The 11,407-nt window shown below is 30.2% G+C and overlaps 1 protein-coding gene across 6 annotated transcripts; it reads right to left on the bottom strand.

The window, feature by feature from the left end:
- Positions 1-606: 606 nt before the first annotated feature.
- On the bottom strand, positions 607-7,891 carry LOC112294322 (alpha-soluble NSF attachment protein 2). Of its 6 annotated transcripts, none has more exons than XM_090243968.1 (11): positions 7,549-7,889; positions 6,671-7,005; positions 6,014-6,321; positions 5,793-5,848; positions 5,371-5,443; positions 4,978-5,057; positions 4,519-4,670; positions 2,911-3,070; positions 2,010-2,057; positions 1,396-1,476; positions 607-868 (listed from the first exon to the last, which is right to left on the bottom strand). In XM_090243968.1, exons 3-11 carry the CDS (start codon positions 6,159-6,161, stop codon positions 788-790), a joined length of 879 nt encoding a protein of 292 aa, XP_090100094.1. In that variant the 5' UTR covers positions 6,162-6,321; positions 6,671-7,005; positions 7,549-7,889; the 3' UTR covers positions 607-787. The 6 variants fall into 6 exon arrangements, with proteins under 6 accessions (XP_090100094.1, XP_090100093.1, XP_024400389.1 ...); XM_090243967.1 differs by having other exon boundaries at positions 7,198-7,889; XM_024544621.3 differs by having other exon boundaries at positions 6,014-6,178; positions 6,671-7,891.
- Between the last annotated feature and the right edge of the window lie 3,516 nt (positions 7,892-11,407).

Here is an 11,407-nt window from a genome sequence, read left to right on the forward strand (position 1 = left end):
AAAGGATTTTCAAATCATTCAGAATGATTTGCAAGATTTGAGAAATCTATAAAAAATAATACATGGTGGTAAAGGCTTCTTAAAATTGTAGAGGGGATTTGTAAAATTGATAAAACAAATAATACACAGGAAAGAATAAATAGTATCAATCTATTTTTTGATTTAAAATAATGCGAAATGAATAGTTATCTTAATTTTTTTCATTCATTTGATTTTTGTCTTTTATGTTTTTTACTTAAAATGTTTTACAGAGGTGTTTCAAAATTCATGTTATCATTATTAATTTTCATCAATAACTAATTAGTATAATAATATAGTATTTTAAAGTCATAGTACTATGACGAAAATTTCTAAGTCATTAAAAGAAATTGATTACAATCTTTTGAAACTAAGGATTTTGATGTATTAAAATATATGTTTTGAAAAAAGCCTGTATCCGCATTTTATAATTCAAAACTGAATAGTATAAAATTTTATAGGTCAAAAAAATTTAATTCAATATGAAATGAAATCCTTGCAGAAATTAAATTTTTTATACAATAAATTTACCATAACTAAAACTTGTGAAAGTGATTGCAAAGTGAATTTATTACACATGCCAACTAAATGTTTGACTTTGCTTGATTTTGTATTATTAATAAACGTGTTTGATATGAATGTGCAAGTTGATACACGATAGTTGAAGATTATCTATTGACTTTGAAAAGTAAAAATCAATTTTCATCTAGTATTGGAGTTGCTAATTCATTGATAGCATAGATTCTGGCAAAGAAATAAAATTGGAACTCTATGTAAGGTCATCCATAGCAAGCTCCCTTTCTTTTAATTTATTCTTCACGCGCAAAAGCAAAGTTGTTTTCCAATCATCCTATAAATAAAAATAAAAATAAATCAACTTCTAGTAAGCATTTGGTGAAATTTTGGATGCATGAAATAGGGAGATGTATTTTTTAATATTTCCTTGATTCTTTAAAGGGGCAATTAACTAGTTTTAAAGGGTCTACTTATTAACTTTGAATGTCATACTATCATTTCAATTCTACACTTTGATGATATTTAAAACAAAAAATATATTTATTCGATATTACTGTTTCTCTCAACTGAATTTTCATTAGTTTAATTTCTTCTTGTTTATAATAATTTTCCACTATTTTCTTGATTAATACATTTAATTCAGTTTACATGGGTACTGGATGTAAAATGATATGAAAATTAGAAAATTATCTGTATTGATTTAAAAAAGACATATTCATTGTATGATGGAAGGTCCCTGTTGTTGAAAAGGTATATACTGAACCTTACTATACTGGAAATTCAGTTTTGTAATTAATTTGATTCTTAATTTTTTCATTAAAAAAATAGTATTATCTGATGAATATTAGTAAATGTACGTACAAGTCTTGATAAATCATCATATTCTTTGATAACATTTGTAAACCTTGGGATATCCATGTCTTGCATTGTTGCTGCTAAATCCTGTTCATTACATTTTAGATAGAAGTGTTCAGAGCATCAAATTTGACAGCCTTTAAAACTGAAAATATACACATATGTGCATATCTCATGAAAACAGTATTAACATGTTACTTTCAAGCCTCAAATTTGGTGGTTTTAATACAATCATATTTTTAAAATTTGAAGTGTGGCTTAGTTGTGTCTTTTTTGATGAGCATAAAACCCCAACACAAGCTGAGGGAACTAACTGAAACATTGTGAACATTCTAAAGGTCTCAAATAAAATATTTGAGCACTTGAATATGTTTACTATAATTCAAAGGTAGGGTCAAGTAATTTAATAAGTTTTTAATTTGTAATAACTTAAATTTTACCATAGTATTAACTTCATAGTAAGTTGTTATGGCATGTAGTATTTATAATGTTTTCAATAATTATAAAAGAAACCATAGGGTTCTTTTTCATATTAATTAAAAGATTAATTTTTTAAAAAAATTATTGTTATTGTTATTGTTATATAACTCCTTTGATAAAGGTAAAGTTTCTGAATTCACCACACAAAATTTTCCTTCCTTTGAACTTGAAAATGATGGATCTAAATCCTGCAAAAATAACTAAAAAATCATTAATATATCACTAGAACATGAAAAACTTAACACTTAATGTGAATTAAAGAGACTTAAGGATCAAAGAGTACAAGTTGAATTTAGGAAGTGCTAAAACTGGTGAGGTATATCAAAATGTATTGTCCAAATGAATTTGACCACAACATTCATGAATTATTTTCTTTCATAGATAAAGTAAAAGTAAAACATTGATATATGGGTTTGTGTGTAATTGAAGTGAATAGACAAATTACAAATTATACAAGGAAACGAGATGGTTTTGAAAATAGTTCATTCATAGAAAAATCTATTTGTTAAACTTTGTTTTGAAAGTACAAACTAAAATTTTATGAAGTACTTTGTGACTTTACAAGTCACAGATGTATTGTAATATAACTTAATACTTGTACAGCTTTCAATAATTCATTTCATGAGTACTGTGCTTATCTATTGGTAGAATTAAAAATATATAATATTGAATATTTTTTCTATTAGTTCTGAACTTCAACAAAATTAATAGAATCTTGCTGGTCTCATTTAATGTAAATTTATTCTTATCTTTGGTTTTAATTCATAATTACGTATTCTAATGAGATTTTGATGTAAAATTAAATCTTGCGAATTTATATATTATCTCATAAAGATACTTATGTCACACAATATATCAGAATTAATCTATTTCATTATAACGAGCATGACTATGCACCAAAGTGGAAATTCGAATAATGGACTTAAAAATATAAATATAAATATAAATAAATAAAAATTTAACAAGTATAGCCCCAATAAAGAAAATAGTTTGTTTGTAATGAATGTAAATAGTATATGATAAATAGTACTGTTTTTCAACCTGATATTTTCCAAGCGAGGAGCCAACAGTGGCGGAGTCTCCAAGGCAGAATTGGCAGAGAGCAGCATTCAAAAGGTACCCTTTCACACTGTATTTGAGAAGGTTATTATTCAAGGATTGGGATGCCACTACCTCAAAGATGTCAATGGCACGCTCATATCTGCACACATTTCCACTTCACAACTTATTAGAGGGAAAAAGTAAAGCTAAACGGAAAAGGAAAGAAAAAGGAAAGGAAAAAGAAAAGGAAAAAAGAAATTCCATGTCATGAGTATGTTGCTTTTTTCAAATTAATTTGACTTTTTCTAAGAACTAGCAAGAGTCATTCATGCAACACCATTTTTTCAAAGTAGCAAAACGTTGTGCACTTCTTCAAAATAAAAGAATTATTTAATTATATATAAATATATGTATATATATATATATACCCCTACTAACTTGATATGTCGCATAATTTTTTTCCATAATTTTGATATGTGTGTTACATTTTAAAATTGTGATCAATTCAAAAAAGAAAAAAAAAAAAGAAAAAAAAATAGACATTGATAATCTTCAAATTTTATTCGTAATTTTAAAATTTTAATAAATCTTAAGATGATTAGAAAAAAGAAAAAATAGAAGAAGTTTTCTTAAGCATGTGAATTGAATATAAATCAATTCAGTAAGTCTTCATTCAAGAAGCTTGTAAGATTAAATAGTAATATATATATATATATATATCGACATCATTCATATTTTAAAATTTTAAAATTTTTTAATCACATGTGATTTGGAAGTTTATATTGTGCAATATTACATAAATCATATGGTAAACTGCAACAGTATTCATGAACTAAGATTTATACATAGTCTCACCATAAGAGTTTTAAAATACTTTAAAACGTAATTTTAAAAAAATGCACATATAAATATAAGCTTAAAAGAAGAATAAAATCAAATGATGTATCATGTATATATATATATATTTCCATATGTACACATACATTTGCATGACTTCAATTTGCACATTTTAATACTATGAGTTTTAAAATACTTAAAATATTTAAAATTTCTAATTGCATATATTTTTATGAATATACATAAAATTTGGATATCTTCTAAATCAAATGACTGAACGTTAAATTCAAAAATATTTAAAATTTAATAATTTCCCTTTCCATTTATCTTTTAACATCATAGAATATGAAGATGAGTTGCTAGAATATCCACTTAAATAGGTAAATTATAGTTCAAAGTACATGGTTGCACTTCATACAATATAATATCATTTCTCCTCAACCTCAATTCCCATTAACATTTTGAATCACCTTTTCTAATAATTGATTTGATATTAGACATAATACACACAAGCAAGTAAAAACTAAAAAGATTAAAAAAGAAAACTCTAAAGACCAATTAAAATTAGAATCAATGCATTTTTTGAATATTAAATATTTGTTCATGTACATGTGTGTGTGTTTGTATATATATATATATATATGTATATATATAGATAAGCACTCATACACACATTTTACCGGTACATCAAATCTTTTGAGATGAAAATTTTCAAAACACATCGGACACTTTGACAGATTAGGAGGTAATATATTATATAGAACCACTTACTGTTCCAGCTCAGCAGCAAATTGAGCAACCTTCAGTTTACATTGCATACTGCTGCTGTTTACCTCCTCACCTTGAAAAAGCTCTGCTGCTTTGTCAAAGTACTCCATAGCCCGAGCTACGTCTGCTTGGTTCTCACATATCTCCCCAATTTCCTGTTACTAACAAGGACTTATTGAGTTGCCTGTTTACACATTAACTGGGATTGAAGATTGCATTCATTCGTAAGAGCTTATGGGTATTATTCAACTGTAACTCCAAAGTTTTTATTTCACAATTGATGCTTCCACAGTTTTACTACTTGTGGAATGAACGTTGATGAAATAGCTACAACAATACCTATCCAAGGTGCTAGGTCTAGAAAAACATATGTATTATCTATGCTGAGAAGGATGCAGCCAACAAACAGTAATCTTTGTGCTCTGAATGCTCTGATGCCAAGTACCCATGAACCATTCATACCTTGTAATGTCTAGCAGCAACTTGTAGGCGTCCTTCTTCCAGATAAAAAGATATCGCTTGTTCCAAGCACCTTACTGCCTCTGAAATGACATAACAGAATCCAAATTCTCAGCATTTGTCGATGCACATTACTTAAATGCGGAGCTTTTCGTGATCTGGTTGAACAACTTCTTACATCATTGAATACCGAACCCGAATTCAGACAATAGATGTATCACAAACGACAGAGACAACAGCAAACCGTGCTTTCTGATACGTCACTTCGTGATTGTTGTTAATTATACCACTGCATTAAGATTATACAAGTCGATGTGTTGTTAGTAAATGTGTTTTTCCAAACCATTGAACATTCTACCTCACTGATAAAATGACGCAAAGATTTCGGTCTTATACCTAAAGGGTTTTTCTTTTTCAAACAGAGAGCTGCATCGACATAGGCAGAGGCAGCGTCATGCTTGCTCTCCAACTGCCTACAACAATTGCGCCCGAGGTTACGTCTATATCAATCTACTCTCGATCACTAACGCGAAGCATTCAAGTTCCACGAAATCCTGAAAATGCAGCTGATTTCTACATGTGTTTCACCCCAGTCAGCCTCTTCTTACGGCAAGATTTCTGCACATGCAACAGAGGACCACATCTACCTACACAGTCTTGTATCGAATAGGATGTGAAATGCAACGCTGGATAAATTTTAAATTTTAAGTCAGGTGCAGACGAGCAAATCAAGGCTGACAACTACACACATTGCACAATCCTACTTGATGCAAGATGGCAAGCACTTGAAGCGAGAAGAGAGGTCTGTAAAGACGTACCTTCAGTTGACAATCCGCAAGTTTGATGTAAGCAGCTGCTGCCTTATCCCCTGCAACTAAAGCATTGTTCACATCTCATCTGTAATCAACAAACAAAGACTCGTGGAAGTTGCATCTCTAATTCCCTACGGCATCTTCACGCAAAAAACACTGATAGAATCGCGACAATCTGCAAAAATTCAAGTCAGCACACGTTGCGGAGATGAAAAAGGAGAACACACATGCTTTCGCCAATTTATACGAATTTCCAGCTTTCTCTAGCAAGTCTGAAGCATCTTCATACTTGCTGCCCAGTATTCCCCAGCTCTTCAGCTTCTTCTCCGCTTTTTCTTCGTATTCTAATCCCCTCACCTCCAGGTTCTCTCCCATTCTGAAATGCACCTTCCCTACTCACTGCCAACACGTATCTTCAACAATAGCTATGGGCTGATAATGAAACCAATTGAACAGACAGAATCACTGTACAACTGCTCCCATACAATTTGAGACAACAAAATGTATGCAGATTCTCAAATGCCTCTCAGCTCTGCTGCATGAAACATGACACCCATAACAGCATTATCAGCAGTCGCAATCACTCAAACATCAAACTCTTTCCCCATCTCACTGTCCATGAAATGGGTGAATGTGAATCCAATGTGCTGTGGCATGAAACGAGCAGAATAATAAACAAGTATTCAACATCAAAAGATGATATTTTGCCTCAAATTAACAACCAGCGAGGAAAACAACATAGAACTTCACAGGTCCTCATCAGCCTCAGAATGCACAGACGTTGGAAAGCACTGTGAAACTGCCTGATACCACAAATCCGTCTGTTAACATGAAGCCCATAAGTGAGATCGATGAACAACAATCTGAGATCGGAAAACGCAAACCTGATTCAGAAAGTGCAATCCATCCCACTCGAAGAGTGTTTTTTCAAACTGCCACTGGTTTGTGCCTCGGGAATGGAGTGGGATGCTCCATTTCATTGCTTGAAATAAGTGAACATCTTGCAAACCCTAATTACTTTCTTTTGGGGGATTGATTTTTGTTGTTCAGATGTTCATAAAATTGGATATTGTCCCAACATCACGAGTACTTGATTTTTTATTTAAATTTTTTTTAGTTATATACTTTCGTGTTGATTTATATCTGATCATCTCATGGAAATATATTTTTTTATAAGAAATACCTGATTCAGTTCTAAGAAATGATATAATAAAGTTATCTGTAAAGTAAACAAGTAACACACACACACACATATTTATATATATATATATATATATATACAGGTATGATTTTTTTCTTTCTTAATAAAGTTTTATTTTACGAAATATAAACCATATTATAAAATATGTTTTTATTTTTGAAACAATGAAACAAAAGTTTAACACTGACTGCTATTTTGATTTGAAAATACCGTCAGCAGGAGAATTAAAAACAACATTAATACTCAAACTGATCAAAGTAAATATGTAACTGGATAAATATAAAAATTTAAATAATTTTTTAGTTTGATTGTGTTGAATGATGAGAGGTTTTTCCGTTGAAAAGAAAATTTCGATTCTTAAGTTTCAATATATATATTCGTTGAACTATTTGTTCATTTCAATAAAAAAAAAAGAAAAAAAAGAAAAAAAATGAAAAAATGAAAATCTAAATTTGGTTAAATGTTCTTTCATGAGTTAGTTTTACATGTTTAAAATTTATACACTAGTAATAATACAAAAGAACTGGTCATGAACAAATTTAGTTTGGAATTGCAACATACTAACAGATTGTTGGTACACATGTAAATATTGTTGATATATAATATAATAAACCGTATGAATTTAAGCTGTTTTAGTTTCTTCTAAGTTTGTGTTGGAATAAACGTGGTATATCAAAGAAATTGTAAGAAACAAATGGCTTTTTTGTTGGATGTATGGATGGTAATGCCTAAATACAAGAAGCAAAAGTTAAAACAAACATTGATGATTTATGAGACTTTGTTGTGTGCTTCATCATACATAGCAAAAGCATGAAGTTTTTTTCCATTTTAAAATATGTAAAGTCTTAATGAATGATAGTGTATATTTTTCATTTATGTTTATATGTGTATCTGTATATATATATATATATATATATCAATGAAGCTTAAATACGTTCATCCAACTTCCTAGAAAGATCTGCCAAAGAAGATGTATGTTAAAGTGTTTTGGCAGATTTTGCTAGGCATTGGTAAAAGTATGTAAAAAATGATATTGATGTATAACAACATATAATAATATAATAAATTATGAAGCAAAAAATGTAACCAGATATCATTAAAGCATGTGATTTCGTTGTGACAGACAAAAATAGTAAACATCAAATATGAATATACACATCTACTTGAAGCTTGTCCTTGAAATATGCTGACTTGTTAAAAAAAATAAAAAAATAAAAAAAATAAAAAGTGTATGTCTTTAAAAAAAAATTGAGAAAGAAAGTTAATTCTCAAATAAACAAAATTAAAGATTTTAAAATTATTTAGAAAATCTATTTATAAAATATTAAAAATGATTAATTTTCTAAAATAAAAAAATTAATGTGCATTATAGGCTTGCAGTTTCTCAAATTCTATTTTGAATTCTAATTTATCTAGAATACCTAAGAAAATTCTTAATTCAAGAAAATCAATTAATCTTGAAAAACAAAAGTCATTATAATCTTTTGATATTTTTTCATTACAATATTAAAAGCTCAATATTGAATGAATAAAATGTATAATTTAATTGTTAATATAAAATATCAAAATTTATTCAATAATATTGTGTGTAGAAACGTTTGCTATTGGCCATGAAAAAGCTATAAAAGTTTAATTGTCAATTGTTAAGTTACAAATTGATTACTCTTAAAGAAATATTGATGAAGAATAGAAAAAAAAAATGAGAATATACACCAAAATTATTTATATTTGTTCAATGTAATTAAAAAAATTAATTTTTATTTATTACAACTACTTAAATAACTAAATTAAAAGAATTTTGATATAAATTATATTTATGGTGATTTTTTCATCTTTATTATTTTTGAAATATAAGATCTTCATCATATTTGGAGAAGTACATCATGAAATAGATATATAGTGGACATTTGGTCTTGTTGGACACAAAAAAGTGTTCTTGTATTCTTGTATGTTTCCTTGTATTTCTAAGTTCCTACAGATTCTTATAAGATTTCCAAGTTTCTATAGATGCTTGCAAGTTCTTCTATATTTTTGTACTTCTCATAGATTCTCATAAGTTCCTATGTATTTCTTGAGTTCTTATGGATTCTTGTGAGTTTTTTAAGTTCCTATGGATTCTTTTAAATTCTCCTGTGTTTCTTGAATTCATATGGATTCTTGTATAATTATTTTATTTTTTCACATTTCTATTGTTTTCCTTGAGTTTTGTAAGTTCTCTAAGTTTTTATAGATTTTTATATGTTCTCATAGGTTTTTGTATATTCTTCAAGTTCTAATCAATTTTTGTGCATTCTTCATTTTTCTTGTATATAGAATCATATTGTCACGGACATACATATAATTACCTATATGAATAGATAAAAGTATGTAAAAGTAGATAAAAGTAGGTTAATTGTGTAATATCTTCTAGAGAAGCTTCTTAGAAGCTTCATAGATGCTGCTTTGACTTTATAGGAGTCTATAGTTGACTTTTAGGTTAGAAACTTGGTCAATAAGTTAGCCATGTGCCACACATGTTGGAAGCTTAAAGAACAAGCTAACTACGTGGTCCATCCATAGAAAACTTGCCTTGCAAGCAAAGGCATGTGGCCTAGAAAGTCAACATATATTGGAGGTCTTATAGAACATCGCCACGTGGCTTCTAGTTAGATAGTATATATAGAGGCAAGAGTGAAGCCCTCTTCACTCTTGTCAACTCCTTTCTTGCTTCTAGTCCAGGTTCAAGAGTCTTTAGTTTCTTGTCTTGCGGCAATAGCCATTCCAGTTTCCTTTTAATATACCTACTTGTTTATATTTTGACTTATTATATCGAGATAGCCTTTTGGTGTATATTTTTCCTCATCGAGTCTTTGTCCTTGACAGATTGACAAGAGTACACTTACAATATCAGAGCTTTGTTTTTTCTTGAGTAAGAGTGGATTACCCCTTTCTCTTGACAAGACATAAGCATATTAGAAGTTTGCGGATTACCCACTTCTAAAACTGATATTGTTCTTAGTATCTTCTTTGTTATCAAGTCTTTCTTTTCTTTTGTCTAGAGCAATATCAAACAAATTTTTCTTCTTAGTGTCATTATGACAGAGCTTGTTGAAATGAAGAGTGTAATGGCACAAATGCAAGAGCAAATGAGGGAGTTAATGCTTGCGATGCATCAACTCAATTCACCAACACAGGAAAGAACAAGAATAGTAGAAAGTGGAGATATAGAGATGATCGGAGCTGCTTCAACATCTACAACAAATCACGTTCCTTCTCCAATTGTACAACACCCTATAAGCACTAGAGAACCAAGAATTGCCTTACCTGAGAAATTTGATGGTATGAGATCAAAGTTTCGAGGGTTCATCAATCAAGTACAATTGGCAATTGAACTTCAACCGCAAAGCTATCCAACTCCAGGATCACAAGTCAGGTTTATTGGCACTCTACTTTCTGGTTCTGCTTTATCGTGGTTTTCGTCTTTTCTTGAACAACGAAATCCAATATTGGAAAATTTGGAAGCTTTTTTGGCGGAATTTCGATTTATGTATGGTGAACACGATGCAACTCGTGTTGCAACAAATAAGATCCGAATTCTGCGATAAGGAAATCGCTCAGTAACAGTATATGCTTCACAATTTTGACAACTTGCAATTGACATCAAGTGGGATGATGCTGCACTCATCAGTCAATTTCTTTATGGATTGCAATACGAAGTAAAGAAATTGATGCTCAACTTACCTGATCCTCAAACTTTGAGTCAAGCAATCGATTTTGCGGTAAAATGTGATAATCAACTTTTTGAATTTCGATCTGAGAATCATTCACGGGAACCTCAACGTTATTACTCAATGGCAACATCAACATCTTTGCCAAACGTACATTCGGAAGTAGAAGACATGCAAATTGACGCGGTACGTTTTAAACCTCTAACTGAGCAAGAAAAGATTCGTCGTCGTCAAGAAGGATTATGTTTATATTGCGGAGAACCTAAGCACACTGCTCAACATTGTCCAAAGAAACGACGCAACTATAAAATGAGGGGTACGACGGTCAAAGAAGACAACATGTCGGAAAACGGATTTGTCCAGCTACAATAGGGACCGTGCAGCTGGAACCTTGTACAATTCCTAATGAAGGTCCTATCCTCTCCTCAGAACCCTCTCCTTGTTTTATAATAGACTTATATTTAGGACCTAAGAATTACAAAGCCTCTGCTTTATTAGATTCGGGAGCCTCAGCATGTTTTTTAGATGAACAATTTGTTAAAAGTCGTAAAATACCCTTTGTACAGAAACCTAAACCAGTACATGTAGAAGTCATAGATGGTCGTCCCTTGTCTTCTAGAGATGTCACTCATGAAACTCATCCTATAAAAGTAACAATAGACGGTCATGATAGCTACATAGCTTTTAACATAATTAAATCCCCGTCCAATCCA

This window comes from Physcomitrium patens, chromosome 17 (genome assembly GCF_059467195.1).
Source record: "Physcomitrium patens ecotype Gransden chromosome 17, ASM5946719v1, whole genome shotgun sequence".
Lineage (NCBI taxonomy): Eukaryota > Viridiplantae > Streptophyta > Bryopsida > Funariales > Funariaceae > Physcomitrium > Physcomitrium patens.